The sequence below is a fragment of the Pleurodeles waltl genome, chromosome 6 (assembly GCF_031143425.1).
Source record: "Pleurodeles waltl isolate 20211129_DDA chromosome 6, aPleWal1.hap1.20221129, whole genome shotgun sequence".
NCBI classification, from domain to species: Eukaryota; Metazoa; Chordata; class Amphibia; order Caudata; family Salamandridae; genus Pleurodeles; species Pleurodeles waltl.
The window spans coordinates 1638173244-1638190748 of NC_090445.1; the positions used below are offsets into that span (position 1 = coordinate 1638173244).

Sequence of the window (17505 nt, forward strand, 5' to 3'; positions counted from 1 at the left end):
TATGCAATGGGACATATCCCCAACATTATTGGGGCTATTGATGGAACACATATTGCATTTGTCCCCCTCCCGGAGAAATGAACAGGTGTTCAGAAATCGAAAGAGCTTTCACTCCATGTATGTGCAGATAGTGTGCCTGGCGGACCAGTACATCTCCCATGTCAATGCAAAGTATCCTGGGTATGTGCATGATGCCTTTACCCTGAGGAATAGCAGTATCCGATATGTGATGGTTCAACGCCAGAGGCACCAGGTGTGGCTAATAGGTGAGCCCTGGTTCCCACCCAGTAGGTGTTGGTGTAGGGGTATGGTGGGGGCCCTAAGGCTTAGTGTGTGTCTAACAGTTGTCCCTCGATATTTTCAGGTGACTTTGGAAACCCTAACCTCTCATGGCTACTGACCTCTGTGAGGAATCCCAGGACAAGGGCAGAGGAACGTTACAATGGGGCATATGGACAAACAAGAAGAATTATAGAAAGGACATTTGGCCTCCTGAAGGCCAGGTTTCGTTGCCTCCAACTAACAGGTGGATCCCTGTACTACTCGCCCAAGGAGGTCTGCCAAATCATCATGGCATGCTGTATGTTGCACAACCTTGCCTTACGTCGCCGGGTGCCTTTTCTGCAGGAGGATGAGGCTGGAGATGGGCGTGTGGCAGCAGTGGACCCTGTGGACAGTGAATGATGAGGAGGCAGAGGATGAGGACAACAGAAGTGCAATAATAAAACAATACTTCCAATGACTCACAGGTAAGACACTGTATATTCACTTTACATTGACAGTTTTGTGTTTGACATTGTCACTGGCAGACTGGTTTCCCACTTCTATGGCCACTAACTGTACCCTTTGGCATCTCTATTTTCAGATATTTGTGCCCCACTATAGCTCCTGGTGTGTTGACTGCAGCTAACTACAGGTCATTCCTATATATACACACATTACTGTACAGTTGTATTGCAGTGTTTAAAGTATACATAGTTCAATCATGTATTCCATACTTGTATTTATTCAAATGGTGTTTATTTAAGTGCTAATAAGTAGAGTGGGATGTGCAATGGTCTGGGGTGAAGGTGGAGGAATGTCCAGGATAGAGTCCAGTCTATTTGTATCACAGGTGCATTGTCCATGGGGGTATAGGAAGGGGAGCAATGGCAGTTCAAGGTGGACAGGGTGACACAGTGGGACACAAGAGTGACAATCAGGAGAGTCTTATTTCCTGGCGGGGTTTTTAGCAATAGTCTCTAGCTTCTGTCTGGATTGCAGGGACCGTTTGCAGGGTGGTTCTCCTTCTGCAGGGGGTGGGGTGCTGCTGGCCTGTTGGTCCAGTGGCGGGGCCTCCTGTCCACTAGAGGCAGCGGAGGTAGAGGGCTGTTCATCAGTTTGGCTAGTGGTAGGGGCCTGGTGGTATGCCACTGCCTCCCTCATGGTGTTGGCTATGTCTGCCAGCACCCCTGCAATGGTGACCAGGGTGGTGTTGATGTCCTTCAAGTCCTCCCTGATCCCTAGGTACTGTCCCTCCTGCAGCTGCTGGATCTCCTGCAACTTGTCCAGTATCTGGCCCATCGTCTCCTGGGAATGGTGGTGTGCTCCCAGGATGTTGGTGAGTGCCTCCTGGAGAGTCGGTTCCCTGTGCCTGTCCTCCCCCTGTCACACAGCAGTCCTCCAAGCTCCCCTGTTGTCTTGTGCCTCTGTCCCCTGAACCGTGTGCCCACTGACCCCAGGTCCTTGATCATCCTGTGTTTGTGGGGTGGCCTGGGGTCCCTGTAGTGGTAGACACACTGCTGATTGATGTGTCCTGGGGACAGAGGTATGGGCCCGCTGGGTGGGTACTGTGGTGGTGTTTCCTGAGGGGGGAGGCTCTGAGGTGGTATGGGACTGTGCCTGGGCAACCGACTGTCCGGAGATCCCTGATGGACCAGGTTGGTCATCCAGATCCACGCGTCCAGAGCTGCTGTCATCACTGTGGGCCTCTTCTGGGGGAGGGGAGGGGGCAGAGGAACTGGATGTTGCTGGCACCTCCTCTCCGGTGACATTGGCTGAGGGACCTGTGGGGATGTAAATGCAGTGTTATTTTTTCTGCATGTGACATCTTGTGCATGGGTGTGTTGCCCTCTATGGTTGTTGTTGCCCTGGCAGCTTTGCCTTGTGTGAATATTTATTTGGTGTGCTAGGTGATTCTCTCTAGTGTGCATGCTTTAGTGATGGCTGTCCATGAAGGTCTGTGATGGGGGTCTGTGCATTGGTGTTACATGCAGGGCTTGGCATTGGGAGGGGTGGGTTGTGATGGTGGGGTGTGTGTGAGGTTGTGGAGTGATGGGAGTGAGTGTGAGGGCTGTGATGGCATGCAGGTAGGGGGGATGATAGTAGTAAAGAGTTGACTTACCAGAGTCCAGTCCTCCTCCCACTCCCGCCAGGCCCTCAGGATGCATGATTGTCAAGACTTGCTCCTCCCATGTTGTTAGTTGTAGGGGAGGAGGTGGGGGTCCACTGCCAGTCCTCTGTACAGCTATTTGGTGCCTTGCTGCCACGGAATGCACCTTCCCCAGTAGGTCGTTTCACCTCTTCCTGATGTCGTCCCTTGTTTTGGGCTGCTGTCTCACGGCTTTGACCCTGTCCACGATTCTCTGCCATAGCTCCATCTTCGTTGCAATGGGTGTCTGCTGCATCTGTGATCCGAATAGCTGTGGCTCTACCCGGATGATTTCCTCCACCATGACCCGTAGCTCCTCCTCTGAGAACTTGGGGTGTCGTGGTGGTGCAATGGGTGTAGTGTGAGTGGTGTGGGTGAGAGTGTGTGGGGTGATGTGCTGGGGTGTGTGATGTAAGGTGCATGGATGGCGTATAGGTGACGGTGGTGATTAGCAGTGGTCTTGTCTGTGGTCCTGCGTTCTCTCGTGTGGCACTTATTTGTATTAGTAAAGGGTTGTGGGTACTGTGGGTGGGTGTTTTATAGTGGTGTGGGTGTGTGAGTGGGGTGTGTGTATGTGTGTGTAGTTTCAATTGTCCAATGTAGTGTTGTTTTGTATGTGTGCATTTATTTTGAGCGCAGCGGTATGTACCGTCAATGGTTTAGCGCCATTGAATGTCGTGGGTCATAATGCTGTGGGCGTAGTTCTGTTGGTGTAACGGTGTGGGTTTTGCTACTGCTAGTTTATCACTGACCTTTGGGCTGGCGGACTTGTGTGCGGCTGTATAGTGACGGATTGCTATGTGTGTGTCATGATATGGGTAGTGGTAATCCGCTGCGGCGGCGATATGTTGGCAGCAGTCAGCATGGAGGTAAGCGGGACTTACCGCCAATGTCATAATGAGGGTCTTATTGTGGTGAAAGACCATATATTTCGTTTCTGTGGTAATAACCTCACAACCCTGTGTATCACAAAATTCAGTAAATTTGTTCAATATATTCTATATGCCAACCGTGGTGCATTATATGAGAAGAGTATCGCCAGCAAAGGGAGAGCTGGTAAGACATACCCTCTGGTTTAGGAGGATCATCGACACCCTCACCTAGGAAATTAAAAACATCAATAATATCTAAATAGAACAAAGTGGGAGTTAAAAACGCAGCCTTGTCAGACCCCTCTCTGTTGAAATTCAGTCACTGAGCTCAACCAATTTGCCCCCGTATAATAGAACAAAGTTCTGTGTGAAGCCTTACCAGACTGTTCCGTATGTAAGGTGGCACACCCATTGACCTTAGGGTATCCGATAGACGAGATCTTGGGGCAAGATCAAAATCAGCCCTCAGGTAAACGAAAACTATGTGCAGATGCTTGAACTTTATTCAGCTTTAGGGTTCTCCACATAAGAGCAAAATAGAATAATGGATCACCTGTACTGGTTTTTTTCCTCTTTTTCTATGAGGCATACTTACAAAGGAGAGAGTAGCTGGGTCTCGTCCAGTCACCCCAGAAACAGTCAAGAAAAGGGCCAGTGGAGTTAGGTGCTGAGTGGGGTCAGCTCCTTCATACAGCTGCAAGGGTCAAGCAGGGACCAGGAAGTTGCTAGCCACAGCCCCTGCTGGCTGCAAAAGGTGTCTCCGACCCAGAATTATTAGGCCTAGTGTTTGTGTTCCATATACTCAAGAGACCGAGACAGTTGTGACTGCGAGGACCAGAATAAAACCATGAGGTATGACTCCATTGTCTGATATCTTTATAAACCGAGATACCCAAAAATATATTCCACGTTAGTTCTCTCCCATCTGACTGTCTGGTCTATGCCAAGGAAAAAAGCCCCCTGTGAGCAAGGGGCTTTTTGTAAGCAGCATTCTAAAGTTAACCATTATTTTGCCATTTGGGCTATTAATTGAAATTGTTGGAGGCAACGGGGTAAGCATGCCATTGCTTTGCAAATCTCTAGGCAGGTCTCAATCTAGTCAACTGGGCAACATGCTGGAAAAATCTATAAGGGTGAGGATTAATCCCTAATCTTATGTTTTGCGGGCGCTTCTTTCCTCATATTGAGCACCAGCAAACTGACCACAGTGAATGGATATCCCAGTGGATCCATGTAAAGCATGGTTTGCATATTTGCAGTTTGGTCTGTATCTCACTGAACTACCACATTGTCGTTCTGAGACCCACTCGTATTTGCTTAAGATGGGGGATACCCACATTACAGGTACTTTAGTGATAACGGATTATGCACCAGCACAAACTGGCTGCTTTCAAAGGATGCCGTTCAAGTGGTACATTAACTGTACACAGAAAAAGCCAAAGAACCTATTTCTTCTGACAAAATACCAATTTTTAATTGGTGTTTTTTATCTAAATCTAGAGAAGACTAGTACCTATGAATCTATAGGTCACCTTTGCTACTATGTTGAATAGAGGGAAGCACAAGAATGTTTTAAGTGAGCAGGTTTTATCGTATGTAAGTGGGTTGGTAGGATCTGATCAGCCACATGAAGGTCTGTTTTTGTTTCCTCTTCTTAAGTTTTTCATGGGCAAGGACATTGCACTGGCGTTGTATGTTGCTGTGGTGTTTACCCACAAAGAAAATATCAATTGGAATACCTTCGAAGAGTTATGCATAGAGCAACAGTCCTGTTTGATTGTGCAAATATTGAGATAGAATTGGATCCTACATCATGACTACTGTGTACCACAATCCATCTCTAAAGGTTTTTCAATCTATTGCATTTGAGAATGCGGATGCAGCCTCTTCATTGTACTTCAGTGAGTCATCGATATGTCGAAGCTATTAGACTCTCTAAAATGACAGTGTTCAATGAAACAGCAAGAACCTTGTGTACTCAGCAGCATTGGGATTACCAAGATCTTCCCTTTCATCAAAAAGGTGATGACAAATTATTTGCTTATCTAGAGGGCCTATCAGATATAAGGTTGTGGTTTGCAATTTTGAGTTTTACATTAGTGTTAAGGGGTCTTACTGCTTCTGTCGTTCCATCAGATGTTTTTCCACCCGTGGGAGTTAGAGGTGAGGACACTTACAAGAAAAACAACGAGGAGAAGGGCGCGAATGGGGCTTCCAGGTAGACAGTAAATAAAGAAAACAAAAACTCTGACTTCGGCCAAGTTCCTCTGCATAGTCACAGAACTCCTCAGAAATCCTCCTTACAAAGTAGGGCCAGGGGTACTTTTTCCCATATGTATTGAACAATTTTCTTACTGGACATAACTTAAAGAAACACAATCTCTTTCTTCTCTTTCCTAAGAAATGCTATGACACCAAGATGTAACTCTGTAAACAAAAGAAAGGAGCAGGCAGACTCCTGGCAATGAAGGTTTACAGTCGTTGTAAAACCTAAGGGGTGTGATAGCTACTTTTAAAAATGCATACTCTTATTAGATTTCAGTTTTACCTTTTTAAATTACCACAATAACTGACAAATTGTATGTATTACAATTGCAAATCTATTGATAAAGGTCTTTAGATGAAGTAGAAAAAAACTAAATGTAAGTGAACTGCAGTTAATGCCCTCAGCTGAGGACATTACCTGTATCCTATGCCTGGACACCTAAACAATACAGTTTAAATATGTCAAATAAGTTACATAGACAAAATAGTAATGTTATTATCTCTGTCCATCTCATGATCCATGAAAGTATCATCCATGCCTTTAAAAGTGCTTGCCTGAAATAATACACTTCTTTTGTACTGTGGTATCTCTAGTGTCTACATAGGGAATGCAATTAACAGCAGTGCATACCAAAAGAAATATACTTGTAGGTGTCTGTATTTATTCCAGCAGAATGTCTACTGGAAATAATCGCCCATTGCACATTTACAGTCTGTAGCGATGGCAAAAGTCTTATTTTTTGTGTCGAGGGCAAATTTATCAAGTTGGGCAGCTTGAAGACTCTCTTATTCGCCTGCCAAGTGTAGATAAAGTCATTGTCTTTGGATTTGCACAAAGGACTACATTAGGTGCAGTGGACTGTAAAACTAGGCAGTACTCAAACAGACTTTTCACTACATACACTACTCCACCTACACTCATGGTGAAGAACTATGTTGTAAATGTCAAAATAAATAGCAGAATCCTCTGACTGCTATTTGCCATCTCTCACCCAAACGGATATGAGTTACCTTGATTCAGTAATCACAAACACATGTTCTTAACCCAAGGAGAGTGATGGGGGCTGATTGCCAGAAAAGATGCCAATGGTCCTTTCAAAGCGCCTGATTTTTGGTTTGTCTTGATAGGTATATTAAGCACATACACCCACCTACCACCAACAGCTGGTGGTGGGGGGTGTATGGGAATGAAAGGGTAGAACAGAAAAGGAAAGAATGAGACACATTTATGAACAACACGATGAAAACGAAAAAAGAAAGACAAATCTCCTGTCTCCTCCTGAGCATCAAGTGTTAAGTTCGGTATCCAGTGAAACATGTCCACATCTTGTTTCGCATTACAGCATGCTCTTACTGTATGCTGAGTAGGAACAGATTTATGAGTTGTATGTGATATACTGCCCAGTATTCTGATTACAAGTGATATACAGTGCCCACAGGCATTTTAAGCATTTAAGTTGCTTTATCTCCAGAGACGGTTGCCAAAATCAAAGGAAAAATGTTCCAAGATTGCATGCTTCTGCTGTGCCAATCTTGTAATTGATGATTTAAAAAAAAAAAAAAAAAATCGAAGATGCCCATTGTATATGTGTGAGCACGCACAGCAGCCACCTTGGTATGGTTTTGCTTTTGCTGTAGCAGAAACCATTCCAAAGACACACACAAGCAACCAACTTGGATAGGATTAAAATTCCAATTAAAAAACACCATCCACTGATAAAGTGATGATTAACGGTGAGAGCTCAAGGGGGCTTAAAGTAAAAGCTGGCCCTCGATGGGGTCAGCACACTTTAAAGGGTGGATGTGCTCTCAAAGGAGGAGAGCAGAAGAAGGGAGAGACAAACAAGGAGACAGATTAGTCGCTTTTGAAAGCTTAGCCATCAGAAGTGAAATAATACAAATCATCCAATCATACACAAATTAAATTACTCCTTTGGAAGGACAAAGACAATAAAAAAAGGAAATCCAATGACAGACAAAAAATATAAGAATGGAATTATGAATAGGGAAGAACACAAAGATCGCTCTGAGCCTATACTGAAAACAATCGGTCTGTTTGGCCACAGACATCAGAGTTGCCTCTTCGTGAGACCTATAGTGACAGCAAAATGTCGATTTGTTTTAAAATGTTTTCAGGATGATCCCCTCACATCTGCCTCCAAATAATTTTTGCTTCCTTGTTTTCTGTGCCTGGTTCACATTTGCACTAATGGGTAAGACTCAACAGTTTTAAAATGTGTCAACCATCTCTGATACAGGCACACCCAATATTTTCCTCCCTAACCCAAACCCACAAATCCTCATCAGTATGAGCTTTGCATTTTCCTTGGTCTTGTGTGTGATATATGAGCCTTTGTGTAGTGGCTGTTCAATTTGTGGAATATCGCTGAGCATCATAAACGATTAGCTTCAACTGATTGTAAAGAGAAAGACATTCCTCAGTTCCAATATCATGATGAATTTCTCGTGCATCATTCAGAACTTTAATACATTAGGAATTAAAGATCAAGGACATTCTTCATTGAAGATGCAATGAGTTAACTGTGTCAAACAGTGGCAATCGCCTTTGAAGACAGAGCAACAATGTATATGGTATAAGGATGCATGCCTCAGTAGACAGTGACCTAGTCACAGTTCTCACACAACCATATCTGATATGGCAGAAAGCTTGGAACTGTATGATTGAGTTCAGAGTTTTATGAGATCTCAATGTCCATTTCTGATCCATAAATGTGGTCACTTTGCCAAGCTCCAACTTTTTTTTATATTGTAAGACTTCCTACATTTCAGCCCTTTCTCTGCTCCTCATGGCAGTGATACAGTAATGTCCCGTTTTCATCTTCACAAATTCTTATTTTGAAATATTTCACTGGCGATATGTCAAGATGCACAGCTGTCGCTCATAGAAGAATGACACTTACCGTCAGTGTTACAAAAATGTAATGAAAGACAGTTGAATTGGCTACAGCCAGTTGTAACTTTCTGCTGGAGGGCATGTCATCAATACAAAAAAAAAAGAAAAAAATGCAACCAGAGAGGGTTTGGGCTGCCCTCTTCAGGAGTGGTTTTACACCCAAGTGCAACTAAGTGTGATACTGCTCATAAATAATTTGTTCTTCTGAAAGTTTTTAACAATCATGTTGATAAGACCACAGGAGAGTTTGCATCACGCTCTGCTGTCAATAAAATCTGACGTCATTCTCATGCACTCCTTTCAAAACTACTGAGATATATTAATGTTACGTTTTATTTTTCTGATGATTAAAACCTAATGAGTGCACGTTTTGTCTGTTTCATATGGAATCGGTTTATCAAGATCAATAGCCTATCCGTTTTTAACGTGATTTTATTAGGGCGAACAAACAGATCGCAAGCCAGGACCATGTAATAACAGGTCAGAGATCCTATATCCAACTGGGCTATCCCAAAAGTAGTACTACACCAAGCCTGAGCAAAGAATCACTAAAGAAACTTAATCTTTGACAAATGCTGTATTTTATTTTTTTTGCAGTTTTATATAGCACAAACTTGGCCTGGTGGGAGATTACGTGATTTGCCCAGAACACCAGAATGTTGAACCTGGTTCCCTAGTTCCAAAGTAAGTAGCTCTGACTGAAAGGCTACATAGTCTCAATTGTGATAAATTAAAACTTACCTAACTTTTCTTACTAAGGACATGCCCTTCTAGACCAAAACAATATTTGTTTTTCTTAGTCTCAAAGAACACAAAACTCCATTACTGGAAAAAACAGGTTAGCATGACCAGAAACCCACAAATGACTTGGTATGACAATAATAATTCCATGATCCACTCTTCAGATATCCTCCATGTGCTCACCGCATTGATAGCATGCGGCCTTAAAAGCTTCTACCACGGCCAGGGCCATTAAACCATGGCTAATAACTACAGCACCAGTAGTTAACGCTTCTCACCACCACATCCTTTAAACACGCCTCTGGGTAAATAAACCTAGACAGCACCATCAGCATAAATTAAGACTGTCAGGACCATAACCTGGAACAAAGCTACTTCGCTAATGCCCAAATCCACATTCCTCTAAATAGGCATCACCCCCCCTTTAATTGAGACGTCCTGTAAACCAATGACCGGATCTAGGTCGGCTACACCAGAACACAGCACCCAAACAGGCTGTGCAGTAAAAAAAATACTCAGCCAACAACGGGCATGATTTACTGGACAGGTGTGACTTTTTGACTAATGCATCAGCCATTTAATGCTAACAAAAGCAAAACATTCAACATCATACGAACGCTGGATCACCTGCCCGAGAAGAAGCAGACTGCAAATGATGCTTTAATTGATATATCTTTCGCTCTTACAAGCACCCTTATCCCAGAGGCTAATCTCCTGACCCTGCCCCACCTCCATCACATCCCACCCAAGACATCTAATTCCTGATCACTGAACAGCCCAAGGCACACACCACCCCCATAATTTGGGAGCATCTCTCAATCCACATTACCTCGAACAAATCACACATCTTGTGTTGCGTCTGTTATTTAATCTGCAATGCTGGTGCCATCCAGTCCACCGAGCCTGCGAAATAAAGGACACAGATAAAGGAGGCCGAGAAAGAAGCAGGTTACATAGCGAAACTGCAAAAATAGTGTTTCTGCAGAAAGCCGCACATAAAATCCAGACCTATCGCATCACCAATGTTTTTACCACATTTGAGGGTTGATGAGTGTATTGAAGCTCAAGGCTCCTGAAGCACCCCCTTTCAAAAAGGGCAGGCGTGGCATATGTTTGGTCCTTTTTCACAAGCATACGTATTTTTTAAATGTCACAAACATTCCCAAATGCTCATCTAGTGTGGAGATACAACAAGTTTGAACCATCAATTTGGCAACTCCAGACAAGTAAAGGCAGCCACAGAGTCGGTGAGGAACATTTCCCCATCAAAATATCCATTAGACTGAACAAATATTGGAATGTAGTTACAATCATTTTTCTCACAAAAATGAATTAAGGTTATAAAAACTGAATTAAATAAAAATGAAAACACCCAATAAATAATACAGAAAAACTAAAATATAATGAACTACAGGGTTATGAGTAATCAGAAACAATTTTAAAAAAAACACATACCCAAAGTAAATATAATGGCTCCCTCATTGTAAACGTCAAAACAGGTTTTAATTGGTGTGGGGAAGGGGAAAGGTGAGAACTTTCTCCTTATTTTCCCTTTTGTTACCCATCCAAACCTTCACCCTTTCTGAATCTTGTACAACCTCAATTTTATTAATTCTCCCCTCGTGACACATCACCACCTACTGCTCTTTAGGCTCTCCTTTCCACGCCAAGTGCCCACCACACTTACCAATGCAACACCAGGTTTACGTTAAATACACGTTTTGAATTTCATTATTGCTTTAGTTACAATTGTTTCTTTTTCTTGTCATTTGTATTGTTTTTTTCTTGATATTTTGGTTTTAGTTGAAATCCTTTGTTTCTTGTACCTTTAATCATGAAAATCACACTAGCCACCAATGTTATAGTAGCATAAACTTCGGAGTAAGCCTCAAAAATTTGTGACAGTGGAATTTCATGATTCTTCCTGCGTGTATCGTTTTATAGTAATCTTTAGCAAGAACAAGATGATCAATGTGAATCATCCACACAAGCCAAGAAAGCTCATCCGCTTACACGCAGAGAGCAACTGATAACTCCGTACAAAACCAAGAAGATCCTTTGGCTAAAGCAAGTATGTGGAACGTATATCAATATTTCAAACTCACTTGTCCTGACCCAGGCCCGTACTGAATGTATATGCCGAAAGAGGTCCGTAGTGCACACATAAAGTGAGTGCGCCGTGGTGGAAGGCAACGCCAGCACTATACCAAACACACAAGTGAAGCCAAGTCAGACTATGGCCCTTATTACGAGTGTGGTGGTCTCAAGACCGCCACACTCACGATGTCGGTCGGACTGCCGCATACAGCGTGGTCCGCCAGCCCTATTATGACCATGGGGTAGCTGCTACGGTCTGATTGCCGACAGCCTGGCGGTCTCGGCAGTTGTAAGTTGATTACGAGCCATGCAAAAGCTGGCGGAAAGGGGGTGCTGGTGGCCCCATGAGCTCCCCTGCACTGACCATGCACTTGGCATGGGCAGTGCAGGGGCCCCAATGGACAGCCCCATCACACTTTCCACTGACCGAATTACGGGCAGTGGAAAGTGCGACAGGTGCTGCTGCACCTGCCACACCGCTACATTGTCACCAGCTCGATTACAAGCCGGCGTCAATGTTAAGGTCCTGTTCACCGCAGGGCCGGCGGGCGAAAGCATTGTTTCTGCCTGCTGACCCTGTGGTGAATTCGTAATAGGGCCCGCGTTGTTCTGGCCGCACTGGCGGTCTGGTGGCAGTATGAGTTTTGAGGGCCTAAATATCTTCGAGGACTACAGGACTGGAGAGACTTGCAATAGTGGAGGCCAAGTTGGGTTCATAGATTACTTTGTGTTTTAGAATATTGCTTGCTAGGTAATCAAGATACTCAGTTGCTGCAACCAGAATCAAGTTGCTACAAGATTGAAACTCACTGCACTTTCATTTGAACTTCTCAAAGACTACTGGATACAGGAAAGTGTTCTGGGATAACACTAGGGATCAAGAATTCAGACTTTGATTTACAAGCTAGTAATGTAGTCATCCTCCCCAAGGATTACATATTGTATTGCATTTGTTATTTTACAAGCCGAATCCTCAACTTGTGTAGACTTTGCTTACATTACTTCTGAATCAGAAATAATATTAACGTATTGCGAGAGGTGCCAAAACAAATGCATACAGGAGGAAAAGCACAATTCATTATTTTACAGCTGATCAGCGTGTTACATTGAAAACCAACCATATCACAGAACTGATTCCTAAATCATTTAAGGTATTTCTTTACATAGAAATAAATATCACTGCTAGAGTTAATTCTCACTTCTATCCTAAAGATCCTTTGCATGGCTGTCAGCAGACTCAAGCACTGTGGAAGTTAGTGTAGTTTCTGCTTAATCGAGATTACCAGGTCCCTGCAAACCTGACATTAATTTGGTGGAAACGAATGTGCTTTCCACAGATTCCTTTCTCAAGCTATCTCCAATGAAACATCAAATACATTCTTTGATAAACCTTGAAAAAACATTAACAAATGTAATGTAGCATAAAAGACAGACAGAGGCTTCCTGTACAAAAATATCAGATGTCTACATTTCTTTCCAAAAAATATTTGATTGTTTAGAATTTTGCAAACAAAATTCGTCAAAGGGGAAATCGTAGGAGATGTTGGGCCTTTTAAAAAAAAAAGTGATGATAAACAACACATTACTTAATTTTATAGCTGCATGTCATTATTGGAAAACAAACGTAAGACAGTGCTGGGCAGGAAAATAGCAAAATGTTCCTCGTGTGCAGGAAGATACCAGACAGTGCACCAGGAATTTTTTTTCGCTTTTCTAAAACAAGCTGTTGCTTTGGAGGTTTGTTTCTCAGAGACAAGAAACCATTTGACATGCAGACCTCCACAACATGGCGGCCTGCTGAGCACTCAGTTCGCTGACAGTCCACCGGTTACGCGCTTTAGTTGAAATCTCTAAACGTGGTGGGTAGTACTCCGCTGGACAAAGGAGTAGTCAGAGTAGAGAACATCAGTCTTTCTGGTGGGCTAGCGGCCGACTAACGCCCTCTGAATGAGACCATTTTTCTGCACCTCAGCACCCATGCTGCAATTTGGAAAGAGATTTGTTTCATTCCTTTATTTTTTATTTCTTTACAGTTTAGAAAGTGTGTACTAGATTCAAATGGAAATCAGAGTCTCTAACACTGGCACATTGCGCGATGAGTGAGACTGGGCTTCTTATATATTAAAGATCAGGTTATTTCTAAATCCAATAGGGATGAGCACCAGTCATCATTTTAAGTGTACTAGGATTGCTAGAATGATGATAGTGTTGTCATACTTAAAGTCTAATCCTGTTACTTTTTGGAACAGATGTAGTGAAGTGCTTAAGAACACATACATATATACATACTGACAGCACACGTTGATTTAATTTCCTAGTTTTGTGAGGAAAAATAACCCCATCCTACAAAAAGGGCTAAAGGTGTTGTTGCTTTCCGTGTTTATGTACTAGAGAATTACTCTTACCAAAGTTTTATCAAAGGTGGTCAGGTCCCACACCATTCTGCATATGTAAATGCTGTGAAATAACCCTTTTCTATTTAATGTGAACTAGTCCTGAATAAGAATTAGCAACATTGAAATAGATTGCGCAAACTTATACAGCAGGTCTTGCAAAACTGCATTTTTTTCTGCTAGAGCTATCTTGACGTATGGGAGCACCATCCCCACTTATCCTCTTCAGCAAGGCACTAATATAATATGGCGTGCCATGGATGCACCATGTAATCAAGCCCTATTAGTATATTCTTTAACAACTATCATGTTGTTTAATTAGTTCTAAAAACAAGATTTGAATCAGTGGTCACAGCTATTGCCTGTCACAGAAATGCTGGTTCACATAACTGCTTGTAACAATAGTTTCATTAGGTGCCAATGAACACTGTACTATTACTGAGTGAAACTAAGAGAATAATTTAGTAAACAGGTGGTTCATGTATAGATGTATTCATCACACAGATCCCAATGGTGGAGCTGGCATCATTCTGCTAGTAGAAACTAATGTATGTGGGTTAGAGTCCAATGGTTTTGGTGAAGCTTTGGCTGGTCAATTTAAGGTTGCGGATCCACCACCTTGGACTTTAACTAAATATATACATAAAAACCTAATTGTGGGCCGAAAATACCAGAGGCGACTTCAGCCAGACTGGATTAAGAAGCTGAAATAGAGAAAGATAGTCACCCAATTAGGCGAATGAGAGAGTTTAATTCACCGCTCTTATGGGTAAATGACCAACAGTATATGACCAATAGGTAGTATATTTCCTTTCATGACTTATAACACTAATCATACCATCATGATCAGTACTCTGCATGGGTGAAAACATACAAAAAGTTTGCGTTTCATGTTACATGACCGTAGGGCACCTAATGGATACTTCATCCAAATCTGAATTTGAAATTGCGAATGCTGGGTTTTCAGATAGACAGAGCATGTTCTATAGATGAGGTGCATTTATGAAAATGTTCTGTGTTTTGGTACAGAAAGCAGGCACAAACCATATGAGAAAACGATTTCGAATATTTGACTACCACTTTATTTTTTACAATAATTTTTTATAATGTATTATTTTTAGTTTATTTTACTGCCAAACAAAATAGAAATTCATTACATGATCATTTAGTTACGTCCAGTAAGTGTGATAAAATATGGATTGTGTGATATTTATTTGTTGGTAGATAATAGACTGCATGAACCACATTATGTTTTCAAATGAAAAACTGGCATTTGAATCAGATGTCATTAAGCCGTACACCTTTAACATCTTTAGCCTAAGAGCTCTTTGGTCTTTGTCACTAAATGATTGTCCATCTCTGTAGTGATGTCATCTGCCATCTGCTGAATCTGTGCCAAGAAATAAAAGAGTATCTTGCTTAAAATAAATACATCAGATTTGAAACTTTTACACAATATTTAAAGCCAAAAGTCAAGGACAAGTTACTTTCTGTAGCACCTTATCTGGTAGAGAAAATATCTAGTTGCAGATTCCTTAACTTAGAATTTCCCCAAGGTGTCAGTCTGGATCTGGAGGTTCTTCTAGATCAGTACCCCTGCAGGGCGTTAGGTAGTGTAGATCAGCTCCATATCTGTCGTCTGCGTCGTCCACACCAAATATGATGTTGTGGGTCATATACAGGTGTCACCCCGGCGCGCAGACACCAGTTTCTTTTCACGACTTTCCACACCAGAAGCACAACGCCTTGAAGAACACTGACCACTGATGTATCAAAACTAGGGTCCTGAAAGGGAGTCCCTGTACAGAGATATGTCCACTTTGCCACCTGACAGACATCAAGGACTGGAACTCTGCGTACTAATGCATTGGTCTCAGTTTTAGCTCTGGTCGAATGAGCACACAACCCCTCAGGGAGTTGCTTCTTAGCCTGTGCATATCACATTTTAATGCACAGCATGCCCCATCTGGAGATGGTCCACTTCTGCACTGCCCAACCTTTCTTTGCACCCACATAACCGACAAAGAGTTGATCATCCACCCAGAACTCTTTTGTACGATCAAGGTAGAACACCAGGGTCCAGGCAGTGGAGTATCTCCTCTTTCTTAGAAGGATGTGGAGGGGTGTAAAAAGTGGTCAATGTGATGGATCTGCCTACATGAAAAGGCGTGACTACTTTTGGCAAAAAGGAAGCCCTAGTGCGAAGCAGCAGTTTGTCCGGATAGATGGAGAGGGATGATGGCTTAGATGACAATACCTGCAGCTCATTCAGCCTGCGGACTAATGTAATGGCCACAAGGAAGTATGGTTTTAATGTTAGAAGCATGAGAGGACACTTGTGTAGAGGGTCAAAGGGAGCACACATTAGGAATGTGATGGCGGAAACAAATGGGTAATACCCCTAAGGAACCTATTAACACTAAGAGACGAACAAGGAAGGTTGATCAGGCAACCTCAAAAAAACAGACATAGCAGATAAATAACTTTTGAGAGTGCCCATAGCAGAGCACTGCTGGACTAGAGAGAGGATAAACAATAGGACCTCAGAGAAAGGGGGATAGGAGGGGGGGGGGGGGGGGGGGCAACAGACTTTTCTATGCACCATGTCACAAATATCTTCTAACGGCAGGCATATACCATTTTGGTGGTGGGACGCCTGGCTGCCAAGATAACGTTACAGACTTCGAGAGGAAGGTCAAAAGCCCGCTCAATCTCTAAGCAGACGGAGACTGGACCGGTTCGGGTGGAGAACCCTCTCCTGCTGCAACAGAAGATCCTCCGGATGGGGCAGTCTGATCGGAGGATCAATGGCCATGCTCAATAGCTCGGTATTCCAGACTCTTGGTTCCCAGTCTGTAGCCACAAGAATTACTTTGGCCTGGTTGGTCTTGATCTTCTTGAGAATTGAGAACTCTGGGCAGAATTGGTATGGGCGGAAAGGCATCCAGGAGGCCTGAGTTTCACTTGAGACAAGAATCATTGCCAAAGGAGTGCCACCTTGGAAACTCCAACGCGCAATACTGCTGACATTGTGCATTCTCTGCGGAGGTGAACAGATCTAACCAAGGCTCTCCCCACTGCTGAAAGAGACCTTGTGCCACCCCCAGAGGAGACGCCATTCTTGATCGACTAAGCATTTTCAGCTTAGGTCATCCGATGGGACGTTCAGAGAGCCCGCCAGATCTTGAACCATCAGGGAAATGTCCTGAAGTTCCAGCCACATCCAGAGGCGCAGAGCCTCTTGGCAAAGGGTCCACGACCCCACTCTGCCCGCTTGTTACAGTACCAGATGGCAGTGGTGTTGTCCATAAACACCTGCACAAACTTCCCTTTGAGAGGGGGAAGAAATGCTTTCAATGCTAGTCTGATTGCTTGGAGCTCCAACAGGATGATGTGGAGTCTGGACTCTGACGGAGATTAGATGCCTCTGATCTCTGCCTCTCCCTGGTTGACCCCCATCTAGGAGTGATGCATTTTTCACTGTCGGATCTGGTTTGGGAAAGAAGAGGGATCTGCCTCCGACCCAAATGCAGTTTGTTAACCACCATTGCAGATTTTGCCCAGTACCCTCAGAGATCTGGACCATGTCTGAGAGATTCCCCTGTTGCTACGCCCACTGGAACTTCAGGTCCCACTGCAAAGCCCACTATGCCATCTGGCATGTGTCACGAATAGGATGCAGGAGAGCATGAGGTCCATTAGCCTCAGTCATTCTCACTGAAATCCAGGATAGAGGCTTAAACATTGGTATCATACGTTGAATATCCTGGACTCGCTGCTTGGGATGATGAGCCCAAACCGCACAGTGTCTAG

General features: G+C 43.4%; 1 protein-coding gene across 6 annotated transcripts in view; it reads right to left on the reverse strand.

Annotated features, from left to right (window-relative positions):
- Positions 1–14751: 14751 nt before the first annotated feature.
- The window catches only part of MRRF (mitochondrial ribosome recycling factor), a 103235-nt gene continuing 100481 nt past the window's right edge, over positions 14752–17505 (reverse strand). For all 6 annotated transcript variants that reach the window (XM_069241527.1, XM_069241526.1, XM_069241528.1 and 3 more), the window contains one exon: positions 14752–15082. In XM_069241527.1, coding sequence (XP_069097628.1) covers positions 15005–15082 — 78 coding nt within the window. In that variant the 3' untranslated portion in view covers positions 14752–15004. The remainder of the gene's footprint in view (positions 15083–17505) is intronic.